The sequence below is a fragment of the Panthera onca genome, chromosome B3 (genome assembly GCF_046562875.1).
Source record: "Panthera onca isolate mPanOnc1 chromosome B3, mPanOnc1 haplotype 2, whole genome shotgun sequence".
In the NCBI taxonomy this organism is placed as follows: Eukaryota; Metazoa; Chordata; class Mammalia; order Carnivora; family Felidae; genus Panthera; species Panthera onca.
The window spans coordinates 59,379,392-59,400,900 of record NC_138344.1 but is presented as its reverse complement, the minus strand read 5'-3'; the positions used below and the strand labels follow the sequence as shown (position 1 = coordinate 59,400,900).

The window sequence follows — 21,509 nt, the reverse complement described above, 5'->3', positions numbered from 1 at the left end:
GATGGTTGAGGAACCCTAAGCAGAGGGAGCGGGTGCTAGAGCCCTGAAAGGGTCTGTAAATAGGGGGTCCTCATTAAGTATCCATAGAAGAGTGGCTGCCTTAAAGCTGTAGGATCATGGGGGCGCCTGGGTGGCTTAGTTAAGCGTCCAACTTCGGCTCAGGTCATGATCTCATGGTCCATGAGTTTGAACCCCATGTTGGGCCCTGTGCTGACAGCACAGAGCCTGGAGTCTGCTTTGGATTCTGTGTCCACTTTCTCTGCCTCTCCCCATCTTGCACTGGGGGAAAGAAAATAATAAACAAATGTTAAATAAATGTTAAAAAAACTGTAGGATCATGGGAAATCACCAGTCACATGCAGTGGTTCTTAGGCTTTTCTTTTTTTTTTTAGAGAGCTTTTTTTCTTTTTTAGAAAATGGTGGGGGAGAATGGCAGAGGGAGAGAGAATCTTAAGCAGGCTCCACACTCAGCGCTGAATCCTACAACCCTGGCATCATGACCTGAACTGAAATCAAGAGCTGGACACTCAACTTACTGAGCCACCCAGGCGCCCCTGTTTCTTAGGCTTTTTACTTTGCAGATCACTTTAAGCAAAGACTTTGTCATTAGAAACAAAAACAAAGCTCCACTAGGGACAGGATATTAGATAATCATTTTATAGGTGATAGGAACCTCTGAAAATTTTGAGGTGGGTTACATAACATGATTGGTGCTTTAGGAAGATGATCTGGTAGCAGAATGGAGCATTAAAGGGCAGATAGAATTGAAACCAGGAAGATTAGGTAAGAAACTAGCACAGTGGACCCAAGTTTCACTTTTCATCCTCATGGAATTTAAATGACCATTACCAGTTTTGTAGCCAGAGTGATGGTTATATAATCAGGTGAGATAATGTTATAGGAATATATTTTGTAAGTTGTAATTATCAGGTTACTGTAGCAGTGACACCATTCTATTCCCTTCATAGGAAATGTTTTCTGTTCTTGTTCCAGGCTTGAGTGAGAACACTGGTCGAGAAGCTGGACCATCTAGGTTCTTGTTTATAAAAAAAACTTTTAAGTTTATTTTGAGAGAGGAGGGAAAGGGCAGGGAGAGAGAAAATCTTAAGCAGGCTCAGCACTGTCAGTGTGTAGCTAGATGCAGGGCTCCATCCCACAGACTGTGAGACCATTACCTGAGTTGAAATCAAGAGTTGATGCTTAACTGATTGAGCCACCCAGCTGCCCCTAAGATTTTATTTTCTTGAGTAATTTCTACACTCAATGTAGGGCTCAAACTCACAACCTCAAGATCTCATGCTCTACTTATCGAGCCAGCCAGGCACCCTGGACCATCTTGCTTCTACTTTTGGCTCTATGTAGCCTTAGGAAAATCACTCCTTGGTTTTCCTCAACAGAAAAATGAGGTCCAATTCATCTCTAAAATCGTTCTATTATTACAGTTTCCAAGTTTTTAGTAGTATTTATTTTGGGGGAAAGGTCAAGGATAGATGGATATAAGCAAAATGACTATTATTACTATTTTTTTTTTGAGAGAGAGAATATTAAGTAGGCTCCATGCCCAGTGTGGAGCCCAACCTCATGACTATGAGATCATGACCTGAGCCAAAATTAAGAGTTGGATGCTTAACTGACTGAGCCAACCAGGTGCCCCAATAAAATGACTATTTTAAATGATTCTAGTCATGAACAGCAGTCAGCTGTATAAATCCCCCTGGTATCCTTTTATCTCTGTGTTGGTAACTTTGAGGAAAAAGGGAGACCAGTTGTAGGTTAAGAAAGAGTCCACTCTTCAATGATATTTAAATATTTATTTAAGTTTAAAAATAATTTTCATGGCACCAATGATTTTATGCTAACTACATACTGCATATGTAGAAAAAAGTACATTGCTTTGAAGGAAAGTATAACTTAGAATTTTTGGCACACGAAAGGTTTACAACTATACTTTTTAATGAAACTAAGAAATTCACATTTGCAGGTAGTTTACCTTCTACTGCTTAAAGATGCAGTACACTATTCTTTAGTAAGAGTTTTATTTCCTCTGATGGATGAAGCTATGGAATCCATTGTTTTTTTCTACAATGAGATCAAACTAATTTTGAGAGAAAATGGGAGACATAGTGGAACACAGTAAAACCAGGTTAAAAATTTGAACAATGTTTAACTATGGGGAGATACCAAAAAGACTAGTCACCAACAAAGGAAGTTTGTTATTCAAGCGCTACTTGAAAAGCAAATTGAAGGAAATTTTACTATCTGTATTTTCTGGGGTAAGCCCTGGAAAAAAATAACCCAAAAGTTTCTGTTCAGAGAGCAAAATCCAGCTGTTGGAAGTGGTATGGACTATTGTACTGTTAGAACTCTAGACACAAGTAACATACCAGGAAATGGAATATTGTATCTCTCTTTAATGTGAATATGAAAGGTCACTGTCAAGGTTATCACTCACTGCATAGAAACACCATATTCTACAGACTGAGGTAGGAACACTACACTAAAAGGTAATCTGCTATGTTGCATAAGACAGTAGATATCCAGGTTAAAACCAGCCCCCTATCTTCTGACAGCCTTTTCATCTCTGAGTCTACTTTTCACTTCAGTCCTGTGCTAAATAAAGCCTTCCTGTGTAGATGACAAGTGGCAGTGGATAGTTGGTTCTAAGTGATCCCTAAGTTTTACTAGGATCTCCTTCACTTTGTCTTGTCACTTGGTAAATAGATGTTTGTAATTCTGCCCTAATTGTCGCTGGTATGGAAATGATCAGACATTCCTCTTCCATTCTTAGCTTCTGGTGGAGTTTTAGCATTTAAACACTTGATCTTGCTCATCTTGGCATCAGTTACCTCTTTGCTGGTTGGTTGTTCAAGCACCCTTTAAACAAGCAACCCCAGTGCCTCCACTGGGAAATGGTCCTGGGCCTTTAGCAAGTCAGGAATGGGAGCAGAGCTGACCCCCTTTCTGCTAACATACTGGTAAGGAGCAGTTTTATTGTCTAGATTGGGGTTGGCAAATTATGGCCTGTGGTCCAAATTCAGCTGTCTTTTTAAAAATAAACTGTTATAGAACACAGCCATGTTTCCTTGTTTATGTATTACCTATGGCTGTTTTTGTGCTATGATGGCAGAGTTGAGTAGTTGCCACAGAGCATGGCCCACAAAACCAAAATAAAAACAATATGTACTATCTGACACTTTACAGAAGAAGTTTGCCAACCCCTGGTCTAGATGAAAGGGCATTTAGAATTGTACAATCCACTCCCCCCACCCTGCACCCCCTGTCAATTCCATGTCTGTTATACTTTGTACATGGACATGATTCTGCTATTTCAGGGGACAAATTAGGGGAGAGCAAATCTTCAAGTGACTCATCCTGTTCTGCATTTGGGGCTGCCCAACATCACGTGATGTTAGCAGCCACTCCGCTATTGTGTGGGTCCCAGGAATATGTCTACGGACTATCCTTAAATAAGTCCTCAGGCCCCAGATGACTTAGAAATCTCTCCCTGAGATGAAAACGAGATCTTGTATGTGAGTGGTTAAGAGTTGCAGAGCTTGGGCCTTGGACCCCACACTCACCCTTCACATGCTATGCTTTGCATGCTTCCGCAGCTTCCCTCAGCAAGAATGGCAAATACTTTCCTACAACTCTTATTTTCCTGATGCAGAGGATGACCCTAGGGGGCAGTATTTCTACATCTAATTGTTGGTTTCTGCCACGTTCGCTTTCTTTCTTTTGTAGGCATCTTTTAGTATGCCTATTTAAAGAAATCCTTTTCTTGGTCCCTTCCAAGGCTCTTTGTTGATCTTGGAATTCTCTTTTCTGAAGCTTTTCATTCTCAAGATCAGTTTCTTTCTTGCATCATTTAGTTCATCAGGCTCTATTTTCTTAATCCATAAAGTAAAAACAAAATATGAATTGATAAGAAAATAACATCTTGTTAAAATATAAATTGAAATAGTTTTTTTTTGGGGGGGGGGTACAAAATAGGTACTGCTCTCTGAATCTCAACAGTTTCTTAGGTACCTAAGTTCTCGTTTCTGTTAACTACACTTTGTCCGACATTTCTGACAGTCTTATCTCAGGCACCACTGAATTCAACTAATGTCTCTGAAGCACTATAAAAATCTTGAGGTTCTTCAGGAAAAAAAAAAATCACAGAAGTCTAAGTTCATTATATAAAACTCATGGCGATGCCCACTAGGATCTCTAGTCTAAGGGGACAGACTTACCCCACCCCTGCTGCTGCTGCTGCGGTAGCGGTGGTCCCTTCAGATGCCCACTCTGCTCAGATTTGAAAAAAACAAAAGGAAAAGAAAATCCAACTCAGACCATCATAAGAAGCAACTTTCCATTTAATCATTCTACATGGGTGTTTACTTTTTTCAAATCTCGTCTGGCAGGAAAACCTACAGATAGTTCCCATTGTCCAGACCCCTGGCCTGTGCTGCTGAGGCTGCACTGATGAGCCTACTGGAGCCCAGTAGGAAAGCTCCCGCACAATACAGAAGACGACAGCTCTCTAGTCTTCAACTAGTGTCCCATCTGCTAGGTGACACTACTGCGATAATCCGTAATAGTAAAATAAATTATTTTTATTTGATACTTTCAAAATAATACACATCTATGAAAAATCAAAATTCAAAACCAAAAATTATCCTGCAAATCGGGAGGATGAGAAACAGAGTTGCTGAGCCTTTCTTGAAAGAACCTCTGAAGGAAATGAGTTTTCCCAGTTTGTTTAGATAGGGCATGAGCCTATCCTCTTTTTCTTCTGGGAAATGACCCTCCTAGGCTGTGGACTTTGAGTCATGAGAGGAGGACTTGGTACATGTGCCGATGGTTCCGCGATGGGTCCCATTGCTGGGAATGGGTAGCCGGGCTCCTTGGTCCACCTGGCTAGTTATTGGGAGGAGTCATGCCTTCTCAGGTGTCAATGAGCAGGCTCACCACTGAGCGGATTTTGCAGGCAAACCATCGCCTGAGGGGACAAAAGTATTGATAGTGGAATTGTTCAAACTCGGGGGTCTGGCGGATATCGCGGAAAAAGGCAATGTCAAGGTCAGACTCGGTAAGGATGATCAGGAGGAGGAGCAAAACAAAGAGGAGTCCCATGGTCACAAGGAGCAAACGGAGGACACTTAAAACAAACTTATTCACCTGTTCCTCCTCTGGCCTGCCGTGCCCCTGACACAGGGCCCTCAGCTCTCCCCCAAGGGCCTCCACCTCTGTAGCTGTTGGAGTGCTGGCTTCAGACTCCTTCTCTTCTTCGATGCTGCAGGTGGCCCCATTGATCTGCCGGGAAAGCAACATCAGCTCCAGGCTGTGCTCAGCCACAGGGGTGGGCAGCACACTGTCTGCAGGACTGTAGGCTTCGTCTGCAATCACGGCGACTCGCTCATTGCTATCTGCCCGGCTGCTTCTCACATGAGGCAGGAAGGTGTCCCCGTGGGAGGAGGAACGCACTGGCGTGGAATGGGCACTGTCCCGGAGGGACTCGAGGCCTGGAAATGCAAAAGGAACGTGAGAAGGCTTTCTGGGTCCCTGTGCACACTTTGCTGTCTGGTGGAGGCAGCACCCATTCTGTTTTATATGGTAACTAAAATCTTGCAAGGAAGCCCCTCTGTACACTTTACGTGACAGTGGCTGCTGCATGCTGTTCTGATGTATCAGGAAGAGGATAAGAGAAGCAGCAGACATCAGAGGGGCCATGGTTGGAGGTTTTTTTTTCTTTTTACGTAGGGTCTTGGCAAGATTTGTCAAAGATTCTGCCTTTCCTGCTTTTGACGTCAATTGAAAGACATTCTGAATTGCATACCATCCCTGATTCAGAGCTGGGGCCACATTTCAGGGAACTCAAGTCTCCCTCTTGGGCTGAGGGTCTTAAGAGGCAGGAATGGGGAGGAAAAGACTGTTTTCCTTCACTAGGGCTCATGAAATACTGATTCTGGAGCTGAGTGCCCTTCTAACAATCCAGCATGCAGCTCCTTGAGTTCATGAGGTCGTCTTTTGGATTTCTGCAGTTGTGCTCTGTCTCTTCAGCCTCCCACTTCTGGCTGTCCTAATCTTAGGGGACATTAAAACCCTATCTGCTCTTCCTAAGTGGTTTCTTTTTTTTTTTTTTTTTTTAATGTTTATTTTTGAGAGAGAGTGTGCATGTGCACATACACATGTGCATGCATGAGCAGGGGAAGGCAGAGAGAGAGGGACAGAAAGAATCCCAAGCAGGCTCCACACTCAGCACAGAGCCCAATTCTGGGCTTGATCTCATGACCTGGAGATGTGACCTGAGCCGAAGTCAATAGTCAGATACTTAGCCAACTGAGCCACCCAGGCACCCCTCTTCCTAAGTGTTTTCTGATGGAGAAGGGGAATAGCCTTGGCTAGTGGCTCCTTTTTTTTACTTTAGAATGAGCTGGGTCTACTGTAAGCTGACACGTCCCCTATCTTTACACACTCCAAACTGCAGAGTGGTCTCTGAGAACATCTTGTTGGGTCAGGGTGGAAATTCTTACAATGGTTAGGAGAACGTGTTCTCCGACCCCCTAAAACTACCCATTATCTCTTTACTTTTTCAGATGGAACATTTCTCTCTTTACAGTGCTCAGTCTCTGGTAGCAAAAAACAGGAGGTGGTTACTCCCTCAACTAAATAGTAGCCATGGAGGCTAGAAGATGTGGGCCTGGAGTCACCGAGTATGGCCCACATCACAATGCTCTCGAGGAAATGGCTTCTTGTTTCAGGTTCAGTGTCTGCATTTTCATTCCTGGCTATCTTTGGGGTGCCAGAGTGGCTCTGACTCTCCCTGCTTTTGCGGCCTATGGTAAGAGAACCCAATTCCCTTCTGTTGCCCTGAAATTGACCCTGAATTGCTGCAGACTAGATCAGATTCCCAGCTATGTAAAGGTTTGACCAAATAAGGGTTGATTAGGGCTAGCTTCATAAGCCCAAGGGTCTCTCTCTCACTTTTTGAATGTTGATTTATTTTGAGAGAGAGCACAAGCAGAGGAGGGGCAGAGAGAGAGGTAGAGAGAGAATCTCTGCACTGTCAGCCCAGAGGCCTATGTGGGGCTTGGTCTCACAAACCGTGAGATCATGAACTGAGCCAAAATCAAGAGTCAAATGCTTAAACAACTGAGCCACCCAGGCGCCGCTGCCCCCCCCCCCCCCCCTCTCCAGCCCAAAGGTCTCTCTTAAAAGGTGGCAGTAACCTTTCAGAAGTAGTGAGTTGTGTTTGGGTCTCTTGAGTAGCCATTTGCTCCCAGGCAGTCTGCCTGCTCAGCCTGCTGGAGCCCATCGGCACAGTTAAGGATTCTCCAGAGGAACAAATCCTGGGATTGGTTACAAACGTGGGGTGGGTTGGGGCAGGAACAGCAGCCCCCTGCTAGCCACCTAGTCTCCCCATCACCTCACCATCAGTAAGTATATTTGCCACAGCTTTCAGCTTCTGCTTTCAGAAGCTCCTCATGGTCCTGGTTTTATTTTTTTCCCCCATTGTGCTAAAATCTTAAATTTGTATACTATTTTAAACTTTTTTAAGTGCTTTCATTTTATCTTTCCACGAAGTAATGAAAGCAAGTGGTTACAGAGCTTGCCTGAAGTCATGTGGTTGGTTGATGATGGCAAAGGTAAGGATGGACTCCAAGCCTCTTTCTATTTCCTGGTGCTAATGATCATGTAGTTGGATTCTGGGCCTGGATGAATTAAGTCAACATCTTATACCTACTTTAGATTTAGGTCCCAATTGCCCAAGAAACTGTTGTGAAATAATGTGAAATTAAGAGCCAGCCCCTTGTTCCAGTGCTCTTGATGCTCCTTTGATCTTTTCCCCCCAGCTTTTTCCCCTTACTCCTGCATTTGCACAAGCAGCATGAGGAATATGAACCTGGGAGTGTTTAATAAGTTCCTGATAAAACACATCTTGAGGCCCTGATCACACATGTGTTGGCTCCTCTGCTCCTCCCTCTCTTCCTTCCATTTTTATTTAAATTCCAGTTAGTTAAATTTTATTTAAATTCTAGTTAACATACAGTGCAATATTGGTTTCAGGAATAGAATTCAGTGATTTATCACTAACATACAACACCCAGTGCTCATCACAAGTACCCTCCTTAATGCCCATCACACATCTAGCCCATCCCCCCATCAACCCTCAGTTTGTTGTCTATCTTTAAGAGTCTCTCATGGTTTGTTTCCCCTCTCTTTCTCTTTTCCCCCCCTCCCATATGTTCATCTGTTTTGTTTCTTAAATTCCACATAATCCTCATACCCTTTCTAGAGGCTGTCCCTTCACAAAGACAGCTATGACTGTCAGATCTTCCACAGTACGACCAGCTTAGCTGCTGAAGCCACTTCAGTGCATTTCATCTTAGCCTACAATTCAGCCCTAAGCTTGGAGGGGAAGGAGAGGGGCAAAGGCTGTTATATCAGAGAGAACAGATCAGAGGGACACCAGAAACCACATCATAATAAGTTGTTGGTGCTCTCAGTAAATAAGATAATGGAAATGTATGCATTTCTAGTAGACTGCTAGACAAAATTAGTAAATGTTAGTCTTCTGTTCCCTCAATAGACCTCACCTGTATGTATGTCAGACTAGTCTTGTACAGAACTTCAGGTTCACTAGAAGTCACCACCCACCCCAACCCCTTCATCAAACCTGTTACTGTGGGATGGAGGGGGTGGGTACCATGGGTGGGTGAGATCTGGCAAATGGCACAGCAAAACAGAGGATTCTTTTTTACCTTGGATATGTTCCAGCTGCTTGCCTTGCCCAGAGGTGGCTCCCTGTGGGCCAGTGGACACAGTGGTCAGGAGCCTCCCCTGGAGCCGGGGCCCCATCCTCAGTATGCGCACACTTAGTGGCCGAAGGCAATGATTAGTCAACCGGAGCTGAACTCGGACTCTGGTGTGAATCTTAATCAGACTCTTCCCCATGGTCGCCCAGGAAAGCAGATACTTCTTCAGTGGAAACCAGCTGATCTCTTCAAGGAAACCAGCCAGGCAGGGGAGATACAGAGGCAAAGGATGGAAAAACAACTAGGGACAAAGGATTTTTGCTGACCCCATGCATGGCAGCTCCTTTACAGTGCCTCCCGTGCTGGAGAGAGGATGTCAGCTCTGGAGACAAAGTAGGCTGAGCTTCAGGGAACGAACAACTCTGAGAGGCTGACATTATCAGTGGACTGGATTCAGTCAGAAGCACTTAGAGCCATAAAAAGTAATGCTTCTCCAGCAATGTGGCTGTTTCCTGGAGGCCTGTGTAAGGGCCCCAGACTTCTCAGAGTCAGGTGTAGAGAGGGCAAAGAACAATCCCACAGGGTATGGAGAATCACATAGTTCCAGAAAATGCAGAATGTGAAGTTATAAAGACATTTGGCTTTGGGTTGGGTGGCTCTGAAGTGTGAGGTGTCAGCTCTGGGGCCGGAAACGGACTGTGTCCCATCCTCCGCTGGGCTGTACACTGTTGGGCCTTCTGTTGCTGAGCCAACCCTTAGGGTGCAGCAGATAAGAGGAACCAACATACCTGAGCATCCTCTCTGGTCAATCCTGTGCTAATAACATGTGGTATCTCAGCATCCCTGAGGGCAGAGGGGAAGGCCAAGCAGTGTGCAGTTATCTTCTTAAGGATCCCAGCTCATTGGAATCACATGGTTTCATTTGTATTGTAGTGTTATATTAATGTTTTTGCAATTTTCCCATTTTATTTTTATTAAAAAAAATTTTTTTTACATTTATTTTTTGAGAGACCTAGAGCACAAGCAGGGGAGGGGCAGAGAGAGGGGGGGAGACACAGAATCGGAAGCAGGCTCCAGTCTACGAGCTGTCACCACAGAGCCCGACGTGGGGCTCGAACTCACAAACCGTGAAATCCTGACCTGAGCCCAAGTCGGACGCTTAACCGACTGAGCCACCCAGGTGCCCCTGCAATTTTCCCGTTGTTTTAGAGATAGTAAACAAATATTTCCCTCTGGAAAAGGCAAATCATTTCTGTGATATTATGTGCCATATGGAGTATATAGGAAAGACAGTCTCTGATGGACTATGAACCAATTTCAAATGTCCGTAACTTCCTCGGAGTTTGGGTTAGCACCCTTCTTCTGAGGCCCCCATCATGCTGCACTCAGCCCTTCCCTGCCTGGTTGGGTGGACAGTGAGGGTCAGCTTTGTTTGCTGGGTGCTTTAAAGGCAAAATCCCTCTTGAGAGATGGTGTAGCTCAACTCTCTGGGAAATAATCCATTCTTTATTTCCCCAGGCTTGATAATCCCTGACTGATAGAGTAAATTAAATGCTAAAATCATTTTCTTTTCCCCACACCCAAACCAGATGTCCATCTGCCTCTCCTCACTCAGCCTGTTACTGTCATTCCTGCTAGGGCAGTTCTTAGCTGCTTCTGCCTGTGCCCTCCCGAATCTACTGGGTTCCAGGCTGAAGGCCATGACTGGGGATGAAGGCTGTGCTCGTCCACAGGCAGCCTCAGGCGTGGGGTGTAAGCAGCAGTTTGGCTCTGAGTAGCACGTGGGAGCCTGCTGTGCTATAATTTGCCAGGTGTGAAGTTCTAGGAGGCTGAGATTTTGAGGGTGTGCCTTGGCCCTAGAAGTCTCTGCTTTAATAGCTTCTTTGGTGGCCTTTTCCTGCTGCATCCTCCCCTGGCATTTTACAAGCAAAGAGGACTATTTCAGATGCTGAAGAGCCTACTGCTGCTGCAGTGGGAGAAGACAGGCAGAGCTGGCTGGGAACTGAGGCAGCCTCATAGCTTGTCTTGGGGGAGCTTGAGGACAGGCTTCCTGCCTTTGAGTTGTTCTGGCAACCCTGCTTTGTGGCTACTACAAATGTATTGTATTCCCACACGGATAGCCTCAGTCTTCCCTTTTCTGGGAACTTGGGTTTTACTGGACATTCTTCCATATGCTGGAGAACAAATGCACGAGGCTCTTCCCTATACCTGCATTAGTGCCAGCTTCCTTCAGAGGGTGACCTTTTGTCTAGAAGGACAGCTGTCCTGACTTTTTGCAGGAGCTTTGGGATGAACCTGGTGGCTTTAGACCTCAGGATGGATGGAAAGAAGGGCCACAAGGAGAGGAGAAAGTTATGTTTCCTCAAAAGAGAAGAAATTCATTCTACTTTCCTTAGATGAACACCTCACAAGAAGAGGGTCAGAGAGAACTGTGCTCCATTCTCCTGCTCAACCTAAGACCAGAGGAAAAGCCAGGAGGCTGTGTCTGATGACAGACCTCAATAACTTCACACCTTGCATAGTGATTATGCTTCGTAGTTCATAAGGCACCCTCCCACATCCACACTGCACTCTAGGGTGGGGGCAACAGGCTCAGAAAAATAACATGGTGAGCTCTGATTTGAATCTCACCTTTTACTTCCTGACCAGGCCTCTTTGCATTATGCTTGCTGCCTGTCCAGTAAATGCTTTAATCTCTATTAAAAAATTTTTATTTTAATGTTTATTTATGAGAGAGAGGGAGACACAGAATCCGAAGCAGGTTCCAGGCTCTGAGCTGTCAGCACAGAGCCTGACATGGGGCTCAAACTCACAGATCGCGAGATCATGACTTGAGCTGAAATTGGACACTTCATCGACTGAGCCACCCAGGCTCCCCAATGCTTTAATCTCTTTCAAGTACTTCCATGTACATCAGCTTCCTCACAACTCAATGGGGACACAAGGAAGGTATCCCTACTTTACAAATAGAACAACTAGGGCACCTGGGTGGCTCAGTCAGTTGAGCGTCCGACTCTTGATTTTGGCTCAGGTCATGATCTCACGGTTCAGGAGTTCAAGTCCCACGTTGGGCTCTGTGCTGAGGGTGTTTAAGATTCTAAGTAAATAAATAAACTTAGAAACAGAACAAAACAAAAATCAAAAAGAACAACTAACATACTCAAATAATTAAGGTACTTGATGTGGTTTCTCAGCCAGGGTTCTCAACCCCTAGACTGTAGTTCTATACCAGATTTAGGTAATGCAAAGTCAGGGACACATAAAATCCTAAACACAAACCCATGATCCTCACAGGGAAGCAGCAGAATGATGTCCTTCCTAACCTACGTGGTTATTTTCATTCATCAGCATTCCCACAGAAAGGGCAAAAAGTCTTCCTTCCCCACCTTCCAGGATAGGTTTGAAGCAAACCTGCTGCTGTTCGCTGCTGCTTGAGATCTGTGGTCCTACAAAAACATCCATCTTTGGGAGTAAAAGCACTCGACTTATACCTATATCCAGCCTGGGGGCAGGTCAGTCAGTGACAATGAGGCCAATATTCTGAGAGTCTCCTAACAATATTAACTACCCAGGGACTAGAGAGTTATCAGCCTTAGCTACTGCAATATGTAGTTCAGTGAAGATACACAGACTTTGTCTCCCTGCGCCTCCCCCCAACCCCACTCCACCCACCGCAGCCTCCTCCAAAGGGAGGGAAGGGTAGAGAGAGGTGAGGCATGTTAGATTTCCTGAGATCACATTAAAGAATTCAGATAGCAAGAGGAGAGCTTTCTACAACTGAAATAGAAGGTGGTAGCAAATACTGGAGTGCTTCAGAACCAAGAGTTTTTCATTTCTTGGTTAACTGCCTCAGTCACCTTGATTGTTTAACCTGTGGAGACTGGTCTGATCTGAAAAACAAGTGAAAAGCCTTTTGATGGAAAGCAATTTCAGAACTGCAAGGAACCTGGCATATGCAACATACATAGCCTCCCAGAGGTCTACCCCAACACTCTCAGATCTAAATCCCCTCTTAGACTACAGCTCAGCAGGGCTGGGTGGGATTATGCTTCACCTGAAACCTAGCTGGTGTTCCCATCCACTACACAAAACCTTCTCCCGTCCATTGGAGAAAAGTGCTGCTGTCTCTGCTGCATTCACTTCTTTTCAAGGTCCCTGAGAGGAACGGGTCCAAGTCAAAACTTGGAGGAACCCTGTGGTCATCTCCAGAGCTTTTGCTCACCTTCCATGATGGAGATGTGAACAGCTCTTCTCCGGGTCCTAGGGACACTGCTCAGCCTTGGGCCATGGGTTATGGAGGGACAGCTGCGGCTGGGAACCATCCCTGCTCTGAGGTTAAATGAAAAGAGAACTGTGTTAATTCAGTGCACACAACAGATGGGATCAGGACTCAGAGTTGAGGAGTAGCTACTAGAATTGCCTGGCTCTGTTAAGTTTGTTTGTTTATTTAAAAAAATCTTAAAACTTTTTTTTTTTTTTTTGTCTTTAGTCCCTGGATCCCCATCAGAGACACTGCTTCAAACTCATCCACATCCTCATATCCCAGACCCACCTGAACCTTGCTTTAGTGCAGCAGTGGTGCCTCTGGTCTCTGGGCAGGATTGTCAGGGAGTAGAGCCCCAGGACTCCTGAAAATGTGCCTGAAAACCCATATGGCAGCCTCCTCTGACTTCTGACAGAGACCGTTGCTCCAAGGGGTGCCGTGTGAAGGCAGTAATAATGCTCCCAGAGGTCAAGCTGGTTGATGAACCCTAGCTATCCTGGCTAATATTCTTTCTGGATCTTATTAGGTTTAGGAGATATGCATGATGTACAGTTATACCTGAAGCAAGGATCTCAAAACTATTTTAGACCTAGTGAGACAGGACTGTGGGGTGATCCCTGGCTTTCTATAATTGGTTGATTCCAGAAACAAGGCAATCTTGCATTTTGGACATGCCCTCCGTGGTCTATGGCCACTTTTAGGATTTGGGAGGACACAGAGAAGTATCCAGGAAGGTGGTACTGGGTACTGTGCCCTCCCTCGTTCTTCATCAAGGCTCAGGGATACCAGGGTTAGACTGTTCCCCATGCTTTTAATGTTTATTTATTTTTGAGAGAGAGAGCAGGGCAGGGGCAGAGAGAGAGGGAGACACAGAATCTGAAGCAAGTTCCATGCTCGGAGGTGTCAGCACAGAGGCCGATGCGAGGCTCAAACTCACGAACTGTGAGATCATGACCTGAGCCGAAGTCGGACACTTAACCGACTGAGCCACGCAGGTGCCTAGACTGTTCCCCATGCTTTTAGCTAAGATGGGGAACTTTCCTATCGTGTTCTCCTTTCCCTTTTGTGAGCCATTGTGCCCAGAATGGTCATAGTACTGGAACTGCTGCCTTTTTGGAGATTCTGAGATCTGAACTGCAACTCGTTTTGGGGGGAAGTCCCTGGCAGCCTACCTGTGTATTTCTGGTGGCTCCCGTTTGATCTTTGCACTCGACTCCATTACTTCCTTTGCAACTCGGCCACTATAAATAGTATAATAAAACAAACAGAAAGGGATTAGACGGTGTTCCAGCACTGGGCTCCTGTCTAAGATTTCAGATACTTTGGATGAACTGGGCAATGGCCATTTTGGCCTAGTCCTTCCCAATGTTTAGGTCACTGAAAAAGGCTGGCTTGCTAGGTTAAGTTCTTACATGTCCTGATAGCTTAGCTTAGAGAACTATCTCTGGAGTCTTTGGTATCTTCTATTTTCATTTAGAAATGATTGCTCATTGTCCAGCATGTTCCAGAAATATTGCAAAAAAAAAAAAAAAAATCTTTAGACAGACATGAAAAGAATCACTGGTACAGTTCTTATTTCACTGCTGTTGTGAGGGCAGAAGAAGATATATATTTTAAACCCTGCAGACAAACTGTGGCAGGGAAGGAAAGAAATAGTCAAAGGGTTAGGAGACAAGGAGAATTGGATAGAAACCTCAGGCTTTTTTGGAGGTTCCCAGTTCCTTTGTTCTCAAGGATAAGGACCACTGAGCCACTGTTCTCCAGAGAGGGGTCTAAAAATAGGTCCATAACAGTTACTTACTGTCACTATTTACCTGTATCGAAACCGGCTCCCTTTAAAGAATAAATTGCTGCTGGACACTGTGCGGACTTGGCTTGACTTCTCCAGCCTGCAGCAAGGCAAAGTCCAGTGTGACAGATGGCCTGCAACTGCTTCATGGGCTAAGGCAGCGTATTCCCAGCTCCTTCCAAAGGCTACTTGAGGAAACTCTTCAGGAAAAGGACCTTCACAGTCTGGCTTGTCTCTGACTCTCCTTTAGGACCTGAGGGTTTGCTCACAGCCTCAGTGCTGGGGACAGTCATGTTGAAACCCATTTTCATGTCAGGAGAGCGAGGGCTCCCCAAGAGTGCTTCATGGGGTTGGCCAGGGGGACTGAGAATAAATGTTAGGGGTGATGGCCTGGGGGAATAATAGAATGCTGCCTGTCAAATCCCAGGCCACTTGTTAGCAGTATGACCTTGGGCAAATTTCTTTTTCTTCCTTAGTTTTAGTTGTTTTATCTACAGAATGACGGAGCTGGGACTACTTGACCTCAGGAGTCCCTTCCAGTCCTAGTATTTGATGATTCCATGTCTGGGTAATTGTGGGCAGAGGAGAGAGTAGGGGCTGTCCTCCCTATTCCATTTCCCTCTTGGAGAGTCCTAAAGTAGGTTATCATAGTAAAGACTCTAAGAAGTCCTGAAATGGACAAACTAGCTTAACTTTAATACAAGTTCGATCTTTTATTTGAACTTGGAATCATCCCTCTTCTCCCAGAATACCTATTAATATCACTTTCAAGGCTGTGGACAGCTGGTGTGGAGACTCTGGAAGACCATGGGCACTGTAAAATATCCTCTTAGGTGACTTCTTTGATCCCAGATGGCCCTCTCACCCTTAGATAAAGGAAGCTGAGCAGAGCTGCCCAGAGTGAGGCCTCCCAACCCAACTGACTCAGCTTACAACATGCCCTGAGGTGCCTGTAGTGCTGATCTAGCCAGGAACTGATCTGGGTCTGAAGCCTCTGTCATGAGCAGGCAGTCAGTATGTAGGGAGTTGTCCCCAAAATCCATGAATAGCAGTTCTTGGGAGACCATGTGCACCTGTCTCAGGTCTCTGTGAGGCTGTAAGCCTACTTGCCCTCCTGCCTGAACATGTCCTTGAGTCTGACCCGGCTTCTTTCAAAGCACTGGCCAAAGGCAGTGCCAGGGATTTGTGTGTAAAACGTGCTCAGAGTGATGCCAAAGTGGCTGCTGCTAAGACTTGGCATAATTGGGGATCTGACCCAGGCTAGAGGCTTTTAACACTTACTAGAGAACATCAAGTAATCAGTAGAAATATGAAAAACAGCTTCAGTTTCCAGTGTGGGTCTTGGTAGGGCTAGTTAAGTGTGGGGATTTGTTAATAGAAGGACTCAAACTGAGTTTGGTCACAGGTTCAGAAGCACAGTTCTGTTCCCATGACACAAACAGAAAAACAAAGGTCTCCAAAAATGGTGCTGACATGTTTTTTTGGCTTCTCTCAGACAGCCATGGACTGAACAGGAGGGAAATTTGACCATGTGGCAGCCTTTTCTGAGTGTCCTCTTCTTTAAATGAAAGAAGCCGACTCAGATTATAATTCAGGCTGCCCATTCAGTTCATCCCTGATTCTGGTATCAAATGCATAGAAACTATTAAGCAATTCAGAAAGCCTGCCCAAGAAACAGCCTCTGGAGCTGTGGCCCTAGATGAGGGAGGCCCAGTTCTGCCAGCCCACACCCCGTAGCAGCCAGCAGGCAGCAATGCCTTTCCCTGGGGAGGAGGATGGTGCCCCTCTAGCTCAGAGCAGTTCTCTCTTCAGGGTCCTGGAGGTTACTGGAGGGAGAACTATGGCTTGTCAGAGGCAGAATATACCACAAACTTTGTCTTATGTTTTCCTGATTAAGATCTAGCTTATTAAATCATAAATCATTGCATTCTATTTTAAAAACAAGACCAAGGGTTTTAGTGAAACAATTATCTGCCATCACCCCAGTTTCTCAATGGGCTATTTATTTGTTCCCTAATGCCTTTATAACCACTTTCTTAAAGAAAATAGCACAGAAACCTCATATACTTTACAAATCCTGTGATAATCAAAATTCTTGCTTTTGCCCCAAAGCTGACTTTTCACTAACAGATAAGTCCTTGCCATTCTTCCAGCTACCCCACTCAGGCTCCTGGGCACTTGTTCTGTCACTGGCACTACCTCTGGCAGTGGCACACTGGGAAGGTCCGGCATCAACCCCAGCTCAGCACTAGGGCACCCACTGGGGAGCAAGCCCCAGAGTTTCCCCAAGGCTTAGGGAATTGCCTGGGCTGCACCTGCTGCTCCTTCATGAAGGGTTGTACTCTGGGCCTTCTATGGCTCTGAATGGCTCTGCAGGGCCAACCTGATTCAAGTCAGGTACCCGTGAGCTATTTTTGGCCCAAGTTTTGCCCTGAAAAGACCCCTCACTGCTTTGCCACTGGGAGCTGTGCAAGGACATCAGAAGGTAGATCCCTCGGGTATCTCTGCTGAAACACATTCCTTAACCTCAGCTCTATCCATCCTGGGAGTACAGACATCCAGAAAGGGGTCTGTTTTATTAAGGAGGGCCAGCCTTGTCATCTTATGTCTCCTTTCTCAGTGTTTCTCAAATTTTCCTGCCCATCATTGTTTCTCAAATTTTCCTGCCCATCATTCCTCTAAAAAGTAGCTTTTATGACTCTGGCTCTGATAAAGATAGTCCCCATCACATGTGTCCACTCACTTGTAGAAGGCTTGGTTCTCGATTCCACATTTCCAAAGGTGCTTGCATGCTTCTGGAGTTGGAGCAAAATATGTGAGAATAATTTTCTTTTCCTACAAAAAAATCCCACATAGAAACAGCTGAGCGCAGGTGGAGAAGCGAAGGATGAAGTAGGCCAGGACCCTGAACCCTGGGCTGTCTGAGGGCTCCCCAGGACTTCAGGAAGAGGTTTCAGATAGGGGAAGGGACTTCCTGGCAGCTGGCCAGTTGGACGAGAAGGCCTGCAGGACCCACTGGGGCAGAGCTCAGTTCAGTGACTAAGTTCACACTGGGCAGGTCCAATCACAATAAGCCTCAGCTGCCACAGACTCAAAACCAAGAGAGCCCTCACCAGAGAAAGTGCTCCTGTCGTCTGCATTTTCTACTTCCTTTTAAAAAGTTGTTATCTTGGAATGCTCCTATAGAAGCAAAAGAATCTTTCACTGTCTGCATTTCTCGGAGGTATGGAACCTCCGGGTGTCACTAGCATCCCTGAGGAAGTCCTGGGCTCCAGGGCGTGGCCATTTCTCCATCCCTCACCTCCAGGTCTCTGCTTCTCATTCAGGTGGCTTAGTTCTAACCTGGATATGCCACTTTGGTTGAGCCCTGGCCATTAGAAACCACCCAGTGCCCCAGCCCTCCCTGAAGAGAAAGAAGCCAGCACTCACCTCTTTCTGACTTACGTATAAATAGAAAGTCTTTCCTTCAAATTTCAGCTTGGTCACCTCATTCCTACAAGCACAAAGAGAACACCTGTCACCTTGTCGTGGGCTGCTTGTTCACAGCTAAGTCTCGTAGATGCACAGCCCACCCTGACTGGAAGGGGCTCCAGGCACAGACACAGTTTTAGCCAAAATTAGAACTGAAACAAGACAGCAGCGCAGTGGCTTTAGAGAACAGTTGCTGAAACAGTTCAATCCACAGTTTTCTGGTCAATCACACCATAATAATAGGGTGATAGGAGGATTTCGGGCTCATCAACAGTGGCTGTAAAAGGGAAATGTTTGTATGGGAAGTAAGTCTAGGTTGAGAGGTCCCGGGCCATTTCAGGATTTGGTTCATAATGCAGGGGCATTATCTGGATGGGACTGTCAAATGTAAGATGCCACAGGTAGCTGATGAGGCCAAAGTTCAAGATACAGCAAATAATGAAAAACAATGCAACCAGGTTCTGAGGGAGTTGAGTCTTTCAGGTGACTGTGCCACTGGATGGAAAATGCAGTTTAATGCAAACAAATGTCAAACGATCTCAGGGAGGGGGGCAGGGCAACATACCAAAGAGAGAGAACAGATTACATGGAACAGTCATGCAGCGTACTGACCAGGAAAGGGGCTTAGGGGTTTTTGTAGAAAAATCCTTGAAGCCACCAGCCCAGTGAATGGCTGCAGTAAAAGAGGCAAACAGGATACTGGGGTACGTCACCCGCGGGACAGACACAAATCAGAAGAAGTGACATGGTTACTGTACATGGCACAGCTTAGACCTCACCTTCACATACTGCTCTCAGCCTTGGTTACATTTACAAAAAGGAAAAATGACGGGGGTCTTAGGCGGATGTCCCTGAGAGCCAGATAACTAGGCCTTAGCATCGATCACTCCTTACTTCTCTTCCATTTGCCTGACATAGCTGCCCTTTGGAGCCTGAAGGCCCTCCCATCTCACTGGGGGGTGGAGTCCTTATTTTTGTACCCAACTGGGACCCCCAAGAAGGTCTGATCAGGCCTATCTGTCTCCACTTCATTTCTTCCTCTTTGTAATTTCTAGGGAGATTTCCTCAATATCTTAGGAAGTAGCAGAAAGGTAGTGAGAACCATGTACCCAATTTACTACTGGCCAAAACTGAGGGGACAGAGGAAGGTCACTTGTTTCCTGGAAATCATGGGTGGGTAAGTATGAGAGCTCACAACTCTGACTACCAGTTCTGAGCTAATACAAGCACATGGTATACCTTCCTTGTTTGATTTCCCTCCCAATCAATCAGTCACCCTCATACACATACAGAATACAATAAATATCAGTTGATTAATATGGAAAGGAACACACCGATCATCCAGGCTTCAACAAACAAGATAGGAAAGTGGGAGAGTTTCTATTGGAAGTGAAGTTGGGTTTTACATCTATTATTTTAAAATTGAGACACAATGAAAAGCAGACTTCTTGAAGAAGTGTGATATGAGAGAAGCCACAGAATGAAAAATTTGTGGAAGAATCAGGTGAGCATCAGGGCTTCTGGATGGGGAAGGATACTTTAGGGACTCGAGGTCCCTGAACAGGTGTGTCCTACTTGTTTCTAGCTACACATGCCTCCTACCAGGGACCTCATGACACAGGCGGCCTGGTCAGAGTGTGGGCCAGGATCTGGGCCATCTAAGGAACATCAGACAACCCAGCTATATCTAGGAAGCAAGAGTTCCTCACTGGGAGAGCGGTGCCCTGACCCTACTCATTGTCTTTTTGTGAAAAGTATTTTGTTGGACAGCAGACCCCAAATCCTCACCATTGTCACCCAGAGAGCACAGTGAGTGGGCCAACTTCAGAAGGCCCAGCAAACAGATGCGTTGTTTACTCAGTGCAGCAAACTGCCTTGTGAAGTGGCTGTTTTCCTGGGGGAATGGGACCTGGGTGGTCATGTCTGGCAGTGGGGGGTGGGGGGGCAGTTTCACTAGCACTCTGGTTGATGATCAAATTACCATTGTGCACAAGAGCAATGGGGTTGGAAAGGTGGTGTTTGTCCACAAGCTTGGTGGGGGAGCTCAAGAGGACACAAGAAGATAGACACCTTGCAGCAAACCCCAGTAGAGAGCTCGCCAGGAAGCAGCTTTGTCCTCAGATTCCCCATCAGCTCTTCTGGAGAAGGCAAAGGAATGAAGACCGGAGCAAGCTTCCCCAGCCGAGCTCTGTTGGGTAAGGTAAGCCATTTGTTCAAGCCCATGGGAGGAGTTGTCCAGCTTAGACTCGGCAGTCTAAGGCCAAAAAGGTACAGAAATCACAGGGGCTTAGTACAACATACAGCATGTTCTGATGAGGCTGAAAGATGTTTGCATGGTCCAGAAAAGGAGCCTCCAGGAAAGCCAAATATCCATCAACAAGCCAGTCTGTGCTGCATCGGCTCCCAGATCCATTTAGAATAGACCCTGAACTCACAGGGTGGAGAGGAAGCAGTTCAGAGTAGCTTCAGCTGAGGTAGTGGCTCTTAGCTGCTAGAAATGGGAGTGGAGGAAGGGAGAGGGGAGCAAGGGTGGGGATGTGACTCCTGGAGGCTGAAGACACCTATGGCCTAAAGAGGGACAGAAGGGAGATAGAGCAGCATCCATGCTTGTGCAGGCAGTGCCCAAAGTGGGGCTTGGCCCACGGAGGGTGCAGGATAACTTCTATCTGCCCCAGGGGTGAGCCCCTCCTTCTTTAGGCCAGTGGGTAAGGAAGTAAGCACCCATGCGGATGCAATGGCCCTCAGTGGGGGATAGTCCCAAGGACTTTGCTTCTCTAACATTGGCTGCAGCCCCAGGTCTTTCATCTTACCTAGAAATCACCCTCCACACTCTTTGTCTCTCTGGAGAGACTGTTGGCTCTCAGGAACACCCCTTTGGAAGAACAGGATCCCTAGGCAGAGACCACTACCTCGATCAGTTATCATTATGGACACAAGGCTTTGGAGAGGGCTCAGAACCATAACTGCCCAATCACAGACAAAGGACGTGGGAACCATAGCCCTCCCCATTTGGTGACGTATAAAAAGCCCGTTTTGGAAATGAAGATACTCACCATTTAATGAAGTGGACCCTCTTGTTTCCTTGCAGAACGACAAACCCAAAAGGAGTGAAGGCCAGAAATGCAGCATTTCCTGACACATCCTGCAACACAGAAAGACCTCTCATCAGGATGACATAGGCATGTAGGTGAAAGGGTGAGAAACGCAGTTGTTCGTCAGTGATACAGGGTTAATGCTTGGGAGTAGG

General features: G+C 45.9%; 1 protein-coding gene across 7 annotated transcripts in view; it reads right to left on the bottom strand.

Annotated features, from left to right (window-relative positions):
* Nucleotides 1-3,753: 3,753 nt before the first annotated feature.
* FRMD5 (FERM domain containing 5) overlaps nt 3,754-21,509 on the bottom strand; it is a 328,234-nt gene continuing 310,478 nt past the window's right edge. For 2 of the 7 annotated variants that reach the window (XM_060618711.2, XM_060618707.2), the window contains 8 exons: nt 21,316-21,404; nt 18,221-18,284; nt 17,535-17,626; nt 14,817-14,891; nt 14,175-14,243; nt 12,961-13,067; nt 5,161-5,504; nt 3,777-4,284 (listed from right to left, as the gene is read on the bottom strand). In XM_060618711.2, the coding sequence (XP_060474694.1) occupies nt 4,210-4,284; nt 5,161-5,504; nt 12,961-13,067; nt 14,175-14,243; nt 14,817-14,891; nt 17,535-17,626; nt 18,221-18,284; nt 21,316-21,404 (915 nt within the window). In that variant the 3' untranslated portion in view covers nt 3,777-4,209. Of the gene's footprint in view, nt 4,285-4,662; nt 5,505-12,960; nt 13,068-14,174; nt 14,244-14,816; nt 14,892-17,534; nt 17,627-18,220; nt 18,285-21,315; nt 21,405-21,509 lie in introns of those variants that run through there. The other 5 variants (XM_060618706.3, XM_060618704.3, XM_060618708.3 and 2 more) reach the window with 4 other exon arrangements.